The sequence below is a fragment of the Rhinolophus hipposideros genome (assembly GCF_964194185.1).
Source record: "Rhinolophus hipposideros genome assembly, chromosome: 14".
Taxonomy (NCBI): domain Eukaryota; kingdom Metazoa; phylum Chordata; class Mammalia; order Chiroptera; family Rhinolophidae; genus Rhinolophus; species Rhinolophus hipposideros.
Genome location: NC_138060.1, coordinates 59,138,737 through 59,156,412, shown reverse-complemented (window position 1 = coordinate 59,156,412; position 17,676 = coordinate 59,138,737). Strand labels below are relative to the sequence as shown.

Sequence of the window (17,676 nt, the reverse complement as noted above, 5' to 3'; positions counted from 1 at the left end):
GTAGCTCAGACCCCTTACATCACGTGCTGGTATCTGTGAGCAGAGGGTTAGCGCCAAGGTGGGGACAAGAGCAGGTCTGAGTTTGGGAACTTATACTTCGTGGGCTGTTGTGTGGACAGAATTGAAGTCAAGACACAAAAGCCCTCCGTGACCAACACGTGCTGTGCCAGTGTCTATTGCCAATAATGGTGTGTACCCAGAGGAGGGGTTGGAAAATCATACCTACTCCCAGGTGTAGCAGGTACGGGCCCAAGTTGTGTAGGAGCAGTGAGTGACTGGGGAAGAAAAGAAGGTGAAAGAAGATTCAGCGGCGGGGCTGTTCTGGGGACAGGAGGGTATGTTTTCCTAAACTGTGGAAGGGCCGGTGCAAAACTTGTTTGCAGGGGGCCTGGAGAGGACATAGCAAACAGGCCGGGGTTGTAGCACGGCCTGGCGGGTGTCTGGTCTCACTTGACTCAGCCAGGCAGGCACCTGCAGGCAGAAGCCAGTGGTCCCTGCAGCTGCCCGTCCGTTGCCGTGGCCAGGCAACCCCCCAGCTTGGTTCTCAGTGCACTGTCCATGCCTCATAAAGCACTCCCAGGAGGGACGGCTGTCAGTGTGGGCGGTGAAACACGCTGTGGTAGGTTGAGTTGCTTGCCCAAAGACAGACACACAGAGGTGGAGCTGTCACTGAGCCGGTGTCTGAGTGGCCCGAGTCCTGCTTTCCCCATCACACCACACCACTTCTCTCTGGGAACATGTGGTTGCAGCCATGGCTCCCCGGCTCCCCTACTCTTCACCTTTTTCCCAGTTAGGGCCTCTGCCTCGGGCTGGGTCACTGTCAGGGAAGTCAGGGGCTAGTGGCCCCTCTGTCCGAAGGGCTGAACATTAGGGTCAATGCACAAAGGGGGATGACAGAAGATCCCTTTTGCAGCCAATTTTAAAGAAATAAAAGCCTTGTCGCCAGGACAAGGGCAGATTTTGTAGTTTGAGGATGTGCCCGGAGGCCCTTGCAGCCTGAGTACAGTAAAGTAACTCGCCGTGGGTGCGTGTAGGCGTGTTTATGAAATAGTAGGCGACTCCGGTGGGTCCTGAAGGCTTAGCCTGTGCTCAATGGACCAGGGCGCGTGTGGCATGCCATGCACCCCTGGAAGGCACGCAGCAAACCCTGCCAGCCTCGCCAGCACACGGGGAGCCATCGGCAGCTTCCATTTTGTGTTGCTAGTTCTTTTTTATTATTATTGGGGTTAAATTTATTGGTTAAGATTATACAAGTTTCAAATGTACAGTTCTGTATCACATCATCTATCTATTGCATTGTGTGCTCACCGCCCAGAGTCTAGTCTCTTTCCGTCACCATATATTTTGCTTCCTTTTACCCGCTTCTACCTCCTTTTGTCCACCTTCCCCTCTGGTAATCGCCGTACTGTTGTCTGTGTCAATGAGGCTTTTTATGTGTTATGTTAATTCACTTGTTGCCTTCTGTTCTATGTTTCACATGTGAGAGAAATCACACGATTCTTGACCTTTTCTCTCTGACTGACTTCGCTCAGCATGATTCTCTCAGGATTCACGCATATTGTCTCCAATGGCAGTGTTCTGTCTTGTCTTACGGCTGAGTAGTATTGTTAAATCTTGTGAGAAGAAAACTGGCATTTTGGAGCCCTGCTGCCCAGGAGTGCAGACTACGCGAAGCGTTTTGTGCGCGTTGTCTCAGGTCCTCGCCACGCCAGCCCAGAGAGCTGGCTGCTGTTATGGTCCGTGTTTCACCAAAATGAAAGAGGCTAAGAGATTCCCCCCTGGTCTTACCAACTAGCGAGGACAACTATGCTGTGTCCAAACCCGAGCCAGTTCTGGCCTGCCTCGTCCACTCTCCTCGCCTGTTCACTGGTTCTCCGTATTCCAGTGAGCGATTTGTGATGCATGAGCCAAAACAGCAGCACTAAGCCTGTTGAGCAGACTGTTAGGGTCTGTAAACATGCACAGGTGTCTGACATGCCAGCTGCTCCATCCTGGGGCCACATTGTGGAGGTCACACAAATGCACCCCATCTTCTGGGCAGGAGGCTGGAAGCCATAGTGAAGGAACTGGGTTGTTTTCACTAGAACGTTCCACTTCCTTGATAGAGCAAGCAGTACCTAGAACACTTACAATTTTAACTTACTTCTTGTGTTCTGGGCCCACAAGTGATCACTTTTGATCCATTCCAGGCATACCATATTAAAGTAGAAAGATAAAAGTAGTTTGGAGACTTTTTTAAAAAAGTTTCTTTCTTAGTCATGAAAATCATATGGTGTTTGATGTGTGTGTGTGTGTGTGTGTGTGTGTATTATGTTTACACACATAATAGGGTGTGTGTGTGTGTATGATATACACACATAATAGGATGTGTGTGTGGGAGGGGCACAGGATAATTCCTTTTTTAAACAAGCAGACCCCATATTTCAGAAACACCTCTCAGATTCATGACAGTCTTAAACTCTGCTGCACACACTTTTCTAGCATTCTGTGGACCACTGGAATTCTCAGCCAATTCGTCTGTTTTGGCCCAATCATATTCCCTCGTGCTAAGTCCTTCCAGGATTAATCAAAGAGAAAACATAAGCATCTATCTACATAAAAGCCAAACCCCAAGGTGAGGCAGAACCCAATCTCATTTCCATCAGGAACCTGGTGATTGAGGTCTGAGCTGAATGGACCAGCGCTTGTATTCATGGCTACTCTCACCTCCCCTGCCTCCCAGATACCAAAAGAATCTTGTGCACTTGGGAGCCCAGAATGTCACTTGCCATCAGCAGCCTTGTTGGCCATAGTCCCCTCTTCAACCTTCAGTTCCAGTGCCAGTCTCAGTGAAGGAGAACTGGAAGTCTTTAGAGTCACACATCATTCCGTCTGTGTCAGAATTCTCAGGGATGGCAGCAGAAGAGCTCTTACAGTTTTCAGACTCCCCTTTGAGCTTTAGGCCTGTGTGTTCATGAGGAGAACAGACGTGTTTCTGCCTGAGACAAAGCATTCTGCAGCAGCTGCAGCGTTCGGGTACTTCTCCATGGAGTGCATAAGCTATACACAAAGCCGTCCTCGTCACATCCAGAGGACGCAGCCGTCTCTGCAGCTTCTCCACGAGTCCTACAGCTGGAACATACTGGTGGCCTCTGCGTTTTGGGAGGCAGAACACGTCTTGGAAGTGTCCTCTGAAGACTTCCAGTGTCCTGAGGACCCCAGGTAGGGGAGGCAGCCAATGTCTTTCACCAGTTTCCAGAAGTTCCTGCGGAACTTCAAGCCAACAAAGGCATAGAGCATGGGGTTGAGGCAGGCCCGCAGGTAGGCAATGGCCTCCGTCACTGTGACAGCGTAGTAGAAGCTGATCATGGTGTAGTACTCCCAGCTCGTGCTGCGGACGAGCTTCACGAGATTGAAAGGCGTCTGGGTCAGCACGAACACGACCACCACCAGGAAGATGATCTTGAGAGACTTGTGCCTCTGAAAGCCTCGGGCCTGGAGCAGGGTCTTGATTATGACCGAGTAGCAGACGATCATGGTGAGCAGTGGCAGGAAGAACCCAAGGCTCATCTGGATAGCAAGAACCACCGTGGAAATCTCGTCGTCATGGTAACCACAGATCGCCTTGTCGTGGCGCCTGACGTCGCCGTAGATGATCTGTGGCAAGGACACCAGCAGGGAGAACACCCAGGTGGACACGCAAATGGCCTTGCCCCAGCTCATCCGCTTGGCCTGCTGGTTGTAGGCTTTGGTGGCCTGAACCACGGCCATGAAGCGGTCCATGGTGACGCAGGTGAGGATGAGCATGGACGTGTAGAAGTTGAAAGTGTAGACGCCCAGCAGGGTTTTGCACACGATCTTGCCGAAGACCCATTCGTGGATGCCCGCGTAGGCCCAGAAAGGCAGAGTGCAGACGAACAGCAGGTCGGCCAGGGGCAGGTTCAGCAGCAGCACGTCCGTCAGGCTCTTCAGCTTCTGGTAGAAGATGTGTATGACCAGCACCAGCGAGTTCCCCAGCAGGCCGCAGACAAACACCACCACGTACACGCAGGGCAGAAAGAAATATCTGAAGTGCAGGAAGTGCTGGTGTGCCTGGCTGCTATTGGGGGGGGTGTCGAAGAACCCGGGGTCTTGATACTCATCGTCAGCCATGGTGTCTGTACTGTTGAACATCTCTGAGTCAAAACACAGGAATGGCGTTTAAGGCTGAGGGCTCGCACCCCTGCCCTTCCCACTGCCCTGCTGCCCACATTTAGGGGGCACACAGTCATCTCCTGAACCCACCCACCGTTCTGCTCCCTGCCAGCACACTCTGCTACACTGGAGACAGCCCGTTGTACCGGGAAATGGCTCAGACTGGACAAGGAGTTCTTCGTTGGCCCTCAACTTCACAGGATCTCACTCATCTGGGAGACGATGCCTGACCTCACGCATGGTGCATAAAATCCTGTGCTGACTTTGAAATCCAAGGGCACCATGTAGTGAAATGGTAACAGTTCCCTTTGGAAGAGCAGCACTGCTGCCTAATGGGGAGAGCCTGTCTTCATCTGCCTGTACCTCACAGCAGGTGCCTGCCCACCCTGTGCCCCTTTTCTGTTAAATTAGACCCCGGCACTGCTTATTCTGAAAGCTAAGGCACACATTCCCCTTCTGGGAGGCCAGGGGGGGCGGGGCAAGGGGAAGGGTCCACATCGAGGAGACTGCTCGAGACCAGGAGGTGTATGGGGACGGCCAGGACTTGTGCTTGCATGGGTCGTGCCTACTGCCTTTTCTTGCCCTTGAATGCATAGATTTTAAAAGACGGCTTATGGGGAAACAAGGCGCAGAAAAGCACATGGCTGACAGCACTTGACCAGGGAATGGGGAGTTCTCCCTCCCCAGTCCCAACCCCAACCTTCCCCCTTATTAGCTGCCACAGTTACTATAGCCCACCGTCAGAGCTCCGATTCCTGAAGGCTTCTTGACCTTCTGGAACCTCTTTACAGGTAGATTTCCCTAGACGGGAACGTTGCCTTAGGTTTCATGACTAGCAGTTTAGGGCCAAGGGGTCTCCTTTACCAAATGGAAGACACCAGCGGGTGGGCTACTGCAGCGAGGCCGGTGGCCGGCCTTGCAGGGAACTTGTAGCGAAGCCCAAACACCTGCCTTTCTTGCCTGGGGCTCCTGGCCTTTAAGATATCACTTCCCTTTGACCCTTCTCTCTGCCCTTTGACCCTGCTAAGGACCACAGACAGGGCACAGAGGTGATGTAACCCCTGGCCTGGGAGTGCCAGGCCACTGCCCTGCAGGTTGTAGCACACGGTGGCTTGTTTCCAGTGACCCAGTGCCATGTCCTGCTAGTACCGCAGAAGATGTTTTCAGAAGAGCGGGCATTTGGTTTAACGTCAGAATATCAACTGGCTGGACGAGGGCATATAAGAGAAGTCATCTTCCTCCTTATCTACCCAGAGATTGTTCTCTTCCTGGCTGGAGACGCTGTCAGCCCTGGAGGTGCCGCCGTCGTTTTTCCTGGGGGCAAAGCACCCTTTCTCGCCCATGAAGGACCTTGCCTTTGGGATATGACTACTCAGTAAAAAGTCCCTGCTCCTAGACCACAAAATGTCAGCTCTCTGTGAGTGATAGGCCAGCCGGTAGGCATCGTGCCCCGCCAGCTCTCTGAACTGCTGGGGTAAGTAGGTCAGATGACGGCGTGTATGTCTTACTGCTTCACACAGAGACACAAACTTTTTTTTTCATCATTTAGAATATGAAGTAGGTGGCCATCCTTTCTTAAGAGTAATGTCAACTCTCCATTGTTGCTTGACTCATTCTTGATCTTTTTTTAAAAAAAATCCTATCATGGCTGTTGTTACATCCTCATCCTGACATTACATGTTTCTTCAAAGGCCCGCGCAAATTCCTTTGTGATAAATTCCTCTGTGATAGGAGCCTATGTTATAAAATAGAAAAGAAACGAAAACAGACCAGCCTCTCCCTGTCTCCTTGGGAGGGTCTGATTGGGCCATCACCGCCAGTACAAGCACTTACTCTGTGCCCAGGACCACAGTCCTCTAACCCTCACGGCAGCGACAGCAGAGATGGAATCCGAACCAAGAGCGATTGAGCGCTAAGGCCTGGGCGTTTGACATCAGACTGTGCTGCAGGCAGGTGTCTGAGCTCTGACAACCTGGAGTTCTGGCTTACCTATAAAGAAGACAAATGACTCACCAGCAGAGGATTTGTCAGTTCCAGAGACGAGCTTTGTTCTGCAGCAGGTTCTGCCTCTACTGTCTGTGATGTGGTCTGTGTTTCCGCTAAAGAGTTTTTAAGAACTCTTGCTTGTTGATGATTGAGACCCAACCCATCTTGCAGATCAGAATCCACGTGACCAGCCCACACCCATGTAATTTGGGGGTCAAAGATAGGAAGCGGTGGCTCTGATGCTGCGTACCTGCTGCCACCTGGCTGGGGACTTGCTCTTCTGCCAGGTCCCAAGACAGTTTTTACTTGTAAACCAGAGGGGAGCACTGAGTCGGTCTGGCTCTGGCAGTCCGCTGAAGATGGCATTTGTACCTTAAAATTATTTCATCTCCTAGCCGTATGTCTGTTTCGAACAGTTTGGGTCTAGACCATGCAGAGTCCCCGCTGTGGCCTGGGTTCTATGTCTGCATGCAGCCGCCACATACATAGCAGCCACCGGTGCTCATAGCCCTGCAGAGGAGGAACCCCAATTGTGTAGATGAGAACACGGAAGACAATATCAGCCCCATGTGCACACAGCTAGTAAGTGGCCCTTCCAGGATACAAACCCAGGTCTCTGTCATTGCGAGACCAATGGGCTCTACATGGCTTCTAGGTGATGGGTCTGCCATGGGGCTTGGTGCAGCCCTGCCTCCTACAGCCTCACCACCAGGGCCCCTCACAGGCCGTGCTCCCCCACCCTGCTCATCCTGCACAGTCCTTCTCACTTCTGGAACTCCCCAGATAATGAGCACCTCGATCAGACTACAGTTCTAGCTGTTGGTCTCCACGCCCCTAACATGCAGGCACTTCTGGGAAATAACACTTGGGAGGCAAGAATTGGAGGAATGTCTGCCTGGGTCAGATTTCCCCACTGCCTGCTCTGTGGAAAGCGTACTAGGTAGAGGTGTGGACTCCATTTCTGCTTTCCCAGAAGCAGCCACCCTCCTTCCAAGTCACCAGGCCTCCCTTCCCTGATTGTGCACCCCTATCCAACCTGCTTCCCCCCAAGGCTGGTGCTCTGCCCCCCTTGTTAGGCAAGTCCTCTCCTGTGGTTGTTCCTGAGGTCAGGGTATCAGGCATCGGGAGTAGGGTCCAGAAGCAGCCCCAGAAAACTAGAAACGATAATACTCAGTTCTATTAGGATTCGGGCCCTGGGCTGGATGCTTCTGTGTATAGTCCTCTAATCCTAGTCATTTACAGGCGAATAAGCAAATTGGTGACATTAGCTCACTTGTCCAAGAACACATGTCCCCAGGAGTCACCCAGATGTAGTACTCTGAGTATGGAGCTATCCTGGGGACCCTGGTAAAAGATCTGAAGTCCTCTACTGGATTTTCACGTCTTTGAATGAACTACTTCAAACTCTCCTCTCCACCAAACTGATACAAATGAATGGGGCTCTGTAGAATATGTATCTCTAGACTGATGGGTGGGTGGGTTGGTGCAGGGGCTGATGGATGAATGAACAAATGAGTGGGCTAAACCCAGTATTGGAGAGGAGATGGGCCGAAGCATTTATCCTTGTGAAAGAGACCTTTGGGGGCAAGACATCCCTTTAGAGTGACATTTGACAATCTTTTAAGCTTTGACAGATGAGCTTTACCCAGGGGCAAGCCAATCATGTCATTTGGGACTGGTTCGTAAGGCAGAGTCTGCCCGGCCTGACCCTTGTCAGACACTTGCTCGGCCATGCTCTCTCTTAGCAATCACTTGTGTTCCGTGGGGAAAACCAGGCCTTGCCTTGTGCCCTGTACAACTGTGTGCATGCATGTTGGTGCGTGGGGGGTCGAGGTGATGTGTATGTGGGAGCATGACCACATTTGTCATAACTGTTCTCCAGTGGAAAGTTCTCCACTGAAAGACTTGCAGTTAGATTGGAGGAACGGAGCCAATTGGGGGCCAGAATTTTATTTCAGCTGCTTCACAAAGTGCCTTTTGTTATCTGCCAGTTTGTCCTGTTCATTGTTTCAAGGGCATTGCTTTTCTTTGAAACAAAACAGTAAACTTCTTAAGGGCAAGTACGCGGTCATATGTCTTGGATTTCCCCTGGAATACTTAAACATTTCCCAACTAGAATTGAGGGAAGAAGAAAAGGAAAGTGGCAGCCATGCCAGCTGCAGCTTGATCTCGGAAGTCAGACTGTTGACCTCACCTTTCCCAAGCACCTGACGTCCTTCACCCAGGGATGCAGCGGTCGCTGCTGCTGCCAGAGAGGCTGAGTGCAGGGCATCAGTGGGCGAGGGCCTGTGGAGGACGAGTTAAAAGATCCTCAGGGAAGTGGCCTGACAGAAAACTGTGAGTTCCGGGTGGCTTGCTCCGCGGCGCCCCCAGTTGATGGTTGCAAGAATGGGCCTGCAGGTTTGTGTGCTGCGTCAGAGCAGAGTTACCCAGTAATCAAATCAGATTCCCAGAAGTGCTCTTCTTCACTTGGTTTGTAGACAAAAAGGAAACCAATGACTAAAAGAAAAACTTAAGAATGTAACAGTAAACTAAAAAGGTTTCCCTGAACCTTCCAGACTGCTGTTCAATAGAGCTTTCTGCAGTGACGGGTACGTCTTGTATCACTGCTGTCCGACCCAGCGGCCACTAGCTCACGTGCCCGTTGAGCACTAGAAGTGGGACTAGTGCAAGACCCAGGAGCCAGATTTTGAGTTTTTGTAAATTTTGATGAATTTGAGTTTCATAGCCACATGTGGCAGGCGGCTACTGTGTTGGGCCGTGCCGTTGTAAGCTAAAGACGTCTGCATTGACAGCCTGTCCACAGGTGGAGGCTGGCCTGGGGGCAGCAGGGCCTGGGCAGTGAGGCAGAGCACCTCTCCTAGCTGTGCTGGGCATAGCAAGGCAGAGCAGTAGCTGGAGCCCAATGGGTATGGTTGTCAGCCGGACACTTGGCCACCGGGGTTCGGGCACCCGTTCCTTCCCAGCCATTCTACACAAGCAGAGTCTGCTTCCTTGCCAGTCTTCAGTAATTAAATGGAAAAATTGGATAGTAATTAAATGAAAAAGAGGCAAAGCATTTTGATTTGTGAGAAGAGAGTACTATGGATTCCAGCTGCAGAGATTTCTAAGCTGCGGGGAACCCACCCATGACCCCTCCTCCAGGCAGACATGGACCCCTGGACTGCGTGCTGGGGGCTTCCTCATTATTGGCCTTGACCATGGTCCCTACTTTATTCTTACCTGGTTCTAAAGTGGAGCCTTGGTCATGTCCTCTGTAGGGACATTTGGGACAGAAACCACCGTAGCCTATGGCATGTAATCCAGCTGTTTATTGAGCACAGGCTGTGTGCAGGGCCAGTGCCCCGGGATGCCAGATGACCACCCCCCAGAGGGCGGAGCAAGTTGACAGGTGTGCGAGCATCAAGGTGGCTTCGGCTGGACTGGCCCCCGGCCCAGGGACAGAGTCTCAGCAGGAAAGGGTGACTTGCCATCGCCATAGGCCACCGTAGCTAGCAGTAAGCTCCTGTTGCCAGAGCTAGAGGACGAGGAAGGTCACTTGTGAACAGTGTGTTCGTCTCCTTTTTCTGAGAAAAACACCTCTGGCAATAGAAGGAAATGGCTCTGGTAGGAGATAGGCTGCCCCCTTGTGGCCCTGCTTTTTCCTGTCATTCTCAGACTTTAAAATCCTTTGACATCTTCTAGCACAGTTGCTTGGACATTTTCTTCTGCCTCACACAATAAGAAATACATTTTACATGACTGCCCAGGTGTCTACGTGTGTCGACGTCAAGTCAGAACTGGAACCTCACGAGACAGTACTTAACCCTCCCAGCATGCAGTGTGCTATTGCACTGATAGTCTCTATTGTGGTTTTTCAGTGTTGGCCATAAATTACTAAATTGATTCACAACCTAAATGGGTCGTGACCCACAGTTTGAAAATCCACTCAAAAGAAAACTGCCCCTAATCATGGTCTTCGAGACGGCATCACGCACCCACGCACACTCTGACCTCCCCTCCCCACCTCACTCAGCTCCCCCTGCAGGAGGGGCCTCAGCCAGGACTGGCAAGGGTCTAGGGGACCTCCTCTGGGAACCATCTACTTGCAGGTGATCAGGGGTTGTCTGTCATGATGGTCAGAGAAGGGGGAGATGCAGGAAGAGAGGGAATGATACATAGATGACGGCGTCTTTTATCCTACATGCATGGGGACTGAGAGAACCAACTACAGTTTTCAGAGCTTGTTCCTTCATATGTATTTCTCTTTTTCATTTATGGTATTTGCACTTTGGACAAAGATAAGAGCAAATGAAATGAGGTAGGTCTGAGAGGCCTTGGGCCCGTCTCCTATCCCATAGACCCCTGCCTCCCCAGCTATCAAGTGGGGTTTGGACTAATTGGTCTCTTGAGCTACTGCTCGCACTAATGTGCTGTGATTCTGTTAGTCCCAGGGTGAGAGGTGGGGGAGTCTGAAAGCCAGTGGTTAGAAGTACTCTTCTAACAAGAAGGAGGTGAGTGGGGAGGAGCTCAGCGGTTGGGGCTGGGCCAGGGAGGAAGCCAAGGGCGGGGAGCTGCCCAGACCAAGCCCACCTCTTGCCAAGCTGGTGCGCTCCGTAAGATGCCTTCTCCAAGTCCTTTGAAACTCACAGCCTTTTCAAGCCGGTAGAGCCTGGAATCCATCTGGTTCCATCTCCCCCCATTTGAAGAAGAGAAAATTGAAGTCTCAGAGGAGGAAAGGGCTTACCCAGAGTCACACAGTCCTAAAGCCAAGACTGGGACCACCTTGGAGTGACAAAAGAGCTATGCCAGCTCTCTGCCCTCTGGAGCCATAGTGAGCTCCAGCTAGAAGGAGCCCCATGCTCAGGGCTAGTGGTGCTCAGCCCCTGAAGGGCAGGGTGTTTGTGAAGACAGGCGGTCCCACTTCTCATGGGCTGCTGTGGACCGCACACAGACAGCCCGGGCTGGGCACCTGGGCGCTAGTGAGTGTCTGATGACCTAGGCAGCCCTGGCGGCTCCTAGTACCAGCCCCCCGCCACCCCCCGACCCCCACAGCAGTGCCCCGAGAGCAGACCCGCACCCAGTGACCTCAGCACTCCAGCAGTAGACAGACAAGGCAGAGGAAGGGAGCTGTATGGTGGAGAGGGCAGCTGTCAAGCCTGGTGATGAGCAGGCGTCACCTCCAGGCAGCCCGAAGGAAGCCAGACCTTGAGCTTGGAGAATTCCCAAGAGGACAGAGGCCTCTCCCCGTGCACTGTCTGTCCTCCGGCTCAGAGAGGCTTTGTAAGTTGGCAGCAGATAGTCTGCTTTTGTGCCTGAGAAAATCCTGTTGGAGGCGAAGGTGGCTGCAGTCTGTCGTCGGGTGTGGCCTGCTAACCCAGCGTCTGCCTCTCCGTGTGTGACTCAAGGTCTTCTTCCTTCAAGGATCTGTCCCCAGTTCTTGTTTTGGTTTTGTCAGCATTCCCTCCGCCCTTTTAGCCTGAATTTACACTAACAAGTGACACCCCCAGGCACATTTCTTAGCAAGTAGCCTTAAGTCTCTTTGGTTCCTGCAGATGGCAGCGGCTGACGGTGGTGGCACCGGTCCAGTAGGGCAGGGAAAGCTCAGCTGGGTTTTGCATTCCCTCCTGGTTGTGGGTCGCCATGCCAGGGGTAGGGTTTATGGTGAGAGTCTGTCTCAGGGTTTCCCACCCACTTGGATGGTTTCCCTCTCAATTGCGCAGTGTGAAGGGGTCACTCCACCAGTTGTTAGGGTTTTTCAAGGGAAATCGTTCCATGTATAGCTGTAGGTTCGGCATGTCCGTGGGGGGGAGGTGAGTTAAGCATCTTCTTACGAGGCCTTCTTGAACCGGAACCTCCTCTTTTGTATTTCCGATGTCCCGGAAATAGTAGGTCCTGTGCTCACCTGAGCTCTGGGATTCAGGATCTATTAATTGGCCGGGAAAGCTGCAGAGCCCTCCCCAGCATGGCCTTGAGCGTTACACCAGTTTTTCAGCACAAGTCATGGCTCCACTCCGGGTGGATCCAGGAACTCGGTGCCCTCGTGGGTGTGGAGGTGGTGAGGAGGATGTCTGGTCACATGGTCTGCCTGCTTACCGTCAGCCCGCTGATCTCACACTGCCATTGTGTATGCTGAGACCACCTTCCAGTGTGGAAATAAAGGACACCTTCCTTTTTGCTTTCTTGTGTATGAAAAGGAAGAGGATGTCCTTGAGGTACTCACCCCATAAACATGAGGACCACCATCGACCCATAGATTACTATACCCAACGGCTAGACCCCGTGGCGCAAGGGTACCTGCCTTGCCTCAGAGCCATTCCTGCTACTGTCCTTTGGGTTAAGGCCCCTGGAGAAATAGTCATGGAATCCCAAGCCATAGGAGCTCTCCTGAATTCCTGTCACATTTAACACCTTTCAGCCGGTCGTCCTACCCCTTACTTATGAAATCCTCTTACTAACTGCTCCCCACATAATTCTCTCACCGTAATAACCTTAACCCGGCCATGCTTCTTCCCTCCAAGGAGGAGACTCCTCATGACTATTGGACAGACAGATTACCTCCTGAGCCCCACCTCACCCACCCCGTGATGACTTCTAAGAAACTCCTTTGGAAGACGCTGACTTCTCACGGTTCACTGATGGTTCTTGTATAAAGGGTGGAGATGGTAAATGTGCTGGATGGATATGCACTCGCAACTCAGAAGTCAGGGGGCTGCACCTTGGCCTTTGGCTGCCTCAACCCAGCAGGCTGAATTGTACACTCTTTCTCGGGCCTTCATTTTCACCAAGGGCAAGACTGCAAATATCTATACTGCCAGCAGATGCGCCTTTGGAGTGACTCGTGACTTTGGAGTGCTGTGGGAACAGCGAGGCTTCCTTACCTCTAATGAGGGTAATTAGAAATGGCCTTTAAGTCCATGACTTACTGCATGCCCTATGTCCACATGCCAGACTTGACTCCCCGGAGGCGAAAGGAAACCACCTCGCTGACATTTCTGCCAAGAGCACTGCTCTCAGAGGAACCAGTAACCAAACCTGCGTCATGGTCCAAAGGGATGTTTCCCCAAATTATGATCTAGAAAAGTTGGCTAGAGATGTGTAACAAGTCCTTCCAGAGAACCTAAAATTCCTGTTGCTGACCACTATACATGCATTGAATTTTTGGTCTGCTGATAAAAGGATAACTTTTATGAATCAGTACTGGTAAGCAGATATTAATAAGGCCACAGACAGTGTCTACTTTCCTTGCCCCACCTGCCCAAAATATAGTCCTGGGAACCCTGTCTGCACTGCCCCCAAATACTTTAAATTACCCAGTGGATCGAGATTTGGGAAATGCATTTCAGGCAACTACCCCCATCTCATGGATAGAAATATGTTTTAGTCATGGTTTGTATGTTTTCTCACTGGATTGAAGCTTTCCCTTGTACGCAGGGTACTGCCTCTTCTTTAGGGGCTAAATTCTGTGAGAAAAGATTATCCCACCTTGGGAACCCACCTTGCACTTCATAGTGAGCAGATAATTCATTTCATCTGTCAAGTGATTCCACAGGTCTCTGCTATTTGGCGGGTTTAACAACACTTACACTGTGTTTAGCACCCGCCACCCTGAGGGCTAGTTGAACACATTAATGGCATTAGTAAGACTATTGGCACAATTTGTCGAGACCCTTCAAATACCCTGGCCAAAAGCACTGCCGTTAGTCCTTTTAAGTCTCAGGTCTGCCCCTTTTGGAACTCGTAACTCTTACGCTTTGAGACAGTCACAGGGTGCCCACAGCCCCTAGCTCCTGCCTCTTTTGACCCACACCCCCCAGAAAAGGAGATATACTTCAATATTGTAAAGGCCTTATTGATTCTGTTGAAAGTAATTGTGCTTCAATAGAGCATTCTTTTAAGAACACACTGTCAGGAGCTGAAGACCTTCAGCATCACTTCTTATTATGCAGAGATTCCGTCTATCGGAGAAGACATCCCCAAAAGACTCTTCAACCTTGTTGGGAAGGCCCCTATCGGGAACTATTAACTAACGCTCATGACGCGGACTCCTAGGGTAGATTCTTGGCTTCATGAGTCACATCTAAAGAAAGCGCCAAACCCTGACTGACCTGCACACTAACTGGTGATGCGAAAATAAAGATTTCCAGGAACTGAAGCAGACGACAGCTGAAGGAGACAGGTTTCCAAAGATGATTAGACCAGGCCTGTGTACCGTCTTTCCCTTGCTCATTCTCATGTTTCCTTTGTCCTCTGTTTCTTGGGAAGTCAATGCCCTTATCTGTGTTTCTCAATCCCTTACAAATGGGGGAAACCTTTCTGACTTGGATCTGTCACCGGAAATTCCGATCTCTTCACGACGTTGGAGACCCCTTGGTCTTATCTGTAACCAGTTTCTCTCTAGTTCCAAATGCTACTGCCATTGTACCCAGCAGCCTGTGGATGTTACCTATCAGGGTAGGCTGTGATGACCAGCTCTTCCGTACCTTGTTTCAGCCTTTCCCTGGTGTCACCATTCTAGCTCAGGTAAATCCTCCATCTTTGCCAATTGTATAGTCTTCACTCCCATACATTCTTTTTCTTATCTCAGTGTGATGTGTCTCCCTAGGAGACCACCCAAAGGAGTTTGTGTCACCCAAGGGTTTTCAAACTGGTTTACACTTCTGCAAGGTTTTTATTTAAAAAAAAACCCTTTCGGAAGCGATGGCCTCTCAAAGAATGTCATGTTGATTCCCCCAACCCATAGCTTGAAAGGGTCAATCAGGAATTTCCAGCTAATGAATCTATTAATAACCAGTCCTTACCTGGAGTCCTCTGTACTGCACCTGGATTCATTTTTGTTTGTGGTGGACAGCATTTCCCGTAGACATATGAATACTTGAGATATCTGGCAACTTGGAGATCATTGTTTATTGGGACATTTAAGTATCCCTGTTAACATCCATAAACAATCAGAGGCCTCCCATTGGTCCACTGCATTAGGTTTCTGTACCATCTTAAACGTGAACGGCATACATGACTCCTGGTTTTCTTCCACAGGGAGAGCTTTTCTCCCTTGGATCAAAGTAAGTGCCAATAAATGCACGATCAGAAACCTCTTCCTAACGTGGGAGAGTGAACCGATTCCACAGTCAAAGTAATAGCAGTCCAAGAACAATCCATTGACTCTTTGGCTAAAGTAGTTTTAGACAATCACATGGCCCTTGATTTATCTTCTTGCTGAACAAGGAGGTGTTTGTGTGATAGCAGAAACCACCTGTTGTACATTAATAAATACCTCTAAAGAGGTAGAAATTCAGTTACACACTGGTTATAACATAGACCAGTACCCTGGTAATAACAAATTTCTCTTGACACTCCATGGTCTTTTGATCTATTTAGCTGGCTACCTTCAGGTTTGGGCTCCTGGTTTAGAACCATCATAAAAACAGGACTTGTCATAACACTTTTAACTCTGCTTTGCATAATTATTTTTAAGCTCTGTACCTGTTGCCTGTCAAAGCTTTGTAGAAACAGCATACCAAATAGGGTGATACTAGCTCCAACGCTTGTGACCTTGATACATTGGGAAATGCCTGAGAGTTCTCCCTTCTACCCTTCTGTGTTACTCAAATGAGATCAGTTGCTGTGCACTTTCCCTCCGACGTAGGACATGACAATCTGGAAAGCTGCTTCCTGCCATCAAAGGACAAAACCACTGAAGTCGGAAAAACCTGGCTCTTCATCGGTGATGCTTTCGAGGAGTGACCTTGATCAAAAGGGAGAAATGTGAAAATAAAGGAAACCTCATTTAAAATGGACTCTGGAAGCCCTGAAGGGCGAGCGCTCTCACATGAACCACTCATTGCAGGAAGAAGGAAGACAAGAATATTTCGACAAGGGAGGACATTTTTCATATAGGAATTCCATCTGCTTTTTAAAAAGGAAGGCAGATTGCTCCCTGCTGCAGCAACAATGTGGTAACCACCGATCGCAGCCAATGAGAACCCACCACTTGTTCTCCACCAATCCAACTCTTGTTCTCTGCCAATGAGCTTTTGTTCAACACAACCCTCCGCAATTTCCTCCTAGAACCTAATAAGAGCTGTCTTTGCTTTTGTCTCTTCGGGCTTGCCGCTGGTTCCCCACAGCTTGCTTTGTCCCAGATGGCAATTCTCTGCTCTTCCCGAATAAACTCCTTTTGCCGGTTATAAAATAAGTGACTAGCTTGTTTTTGAGGTTGACCCCAGCAAGACCCCAGCTGTGTGTTCTTGCCTCAGATGGAGAGTTGGTGGGGTGGGGCCCATGCCCATGTCCTGTGTCCTGTGCAGTGCCTAACCGGCCTGGGCCTGGGCTGACCTCGGGACACATTCAACAGTATGCAGAGTGCGGGGAGGGCAGGGCAGAGTTCCCGCAGGGCCTCAGAGGGCAGGGCGGGTGAGTGTGCCCTGGGGTGCGTGGGGGCAGTTTGGGGCATACTGGCCTCACCCCAGAGACATTTGGGGAGAGCTCTCTGAGAAAGGGGTGGTTCCTGCCCCATTTCTGGGAAGAAGCCCTGCTGGGTGGGAGCATCATGAACACCTTCCGTGGGGGAGGGGGGATCATTTTTATTTTCTGGACCTAGGTTTCCCCTGGCAGAATTGAGGAGCAGAGCTGGTTGGGCTTCAGGTCCTTGAGTTTATGTACGCCATTGGCCCAGCTGTGTGGGGCCCAGCAGGATGAGCCCTGATCGGGAGCCAGGGTGTCTGATTCTCGCCCTGCCTCTCAGGAACTTCCTGGGCCTCTGTGTCCCCATCAGTGAAGTAGGGGGACTGCAGTCTAGCAATGTGTTCAGTAGGAGCTAAAAATGTTCCATGGTCAAATAAATATAGGAGTGCTGGAGTTAAAATTTATCAGATGTCTTAGCTGTAGGGCTTCTCAGAGCCTTGAATTTACTGCTTATGTCCGCTGCGACTTTCTAAGATTATGTGGTGCTCCCACATCGAACTCCCTCCCCCACCCCAGCATTGGTGTTCCACAGATCACATTTTGGGAACCATAGTATGTCTGTGCTGCCAGGTAGCTCTCATTGCTGATTCTCTGCACAGCTGACAGTGGGTCGTGAAAGAAAGAGGAGAGGTGGCCTAGATCTGCCCCCTTTGCCCATGGCTCTGTCCCATGGCCTCCCTCTCGGCCTACACCATAATCTGCCCCATCAGCTCCGGGGGCCTGTTCTTGTTCCCCAGAGATGGGCTCCAGTGGGCTCCTTTGGTCGTGGACTGGCACTGAGAAGGCGGGCTCCGTGGTGCCGCCAGCTTGCCCTGTGGCTGTAGCCCTCTGCTGGTGGGGGGTGAGGGGTGGTGCATTGGCGTCATGGTCACCCCTCCTCCCCCTGGGAAGACGGCAGGGAAATCACTGCAGTCCTGCTGTCTTCTCCCCATCCTATGTCCCGCTGCCCAGAGAGTCTGCCAGGCCTCGGTCATGGCTGCTGGGATTGCAGGATTTCCCATGCGTTCTGAGGTTACATGACTTCAGTACGCGGGACCCTGTGTGCTGATAGCTAAATGGATGTTCTCTCGTCTG

General features: G+C 50.9%; 2 protein-coding genes across 8 annotated transcripts in view; one reads left to right on the top strand and one right to left on the bottom strand.

Moving 5' to 3' along the window:
* Positions 1-17,676, top strand: part of FYCO1 (FYVE and coiled-coil domain autophagy adaptor 1) — a 78,135-nt gene that overhangs the window by 45,607 nt on the left and 14,852 nt on the right. The window lies entirely within an intron of this gene.
* On the bottom strand, positions 1,195-6,252 carry CXCR6 (C-X-C motif chemokine receptor 6). The gene is made up of 2 exons (XM_081071611.1): positions 6,187-6,252; positions 1,195-4,154 (listed from the first exon to the last, which is right to left on the bottom strand). Exon 2 carries the CDS (start codon positions 4,150-4,152, stop codon positions 3,106-3,108), a length of 1,047 nt encoding a protein of 348 aa, XP_080927737.1. The 5' UTR covers positions 4,153-4,154; positions 6,187-6,252; the 3' UTR covers positions 1,195-3,105.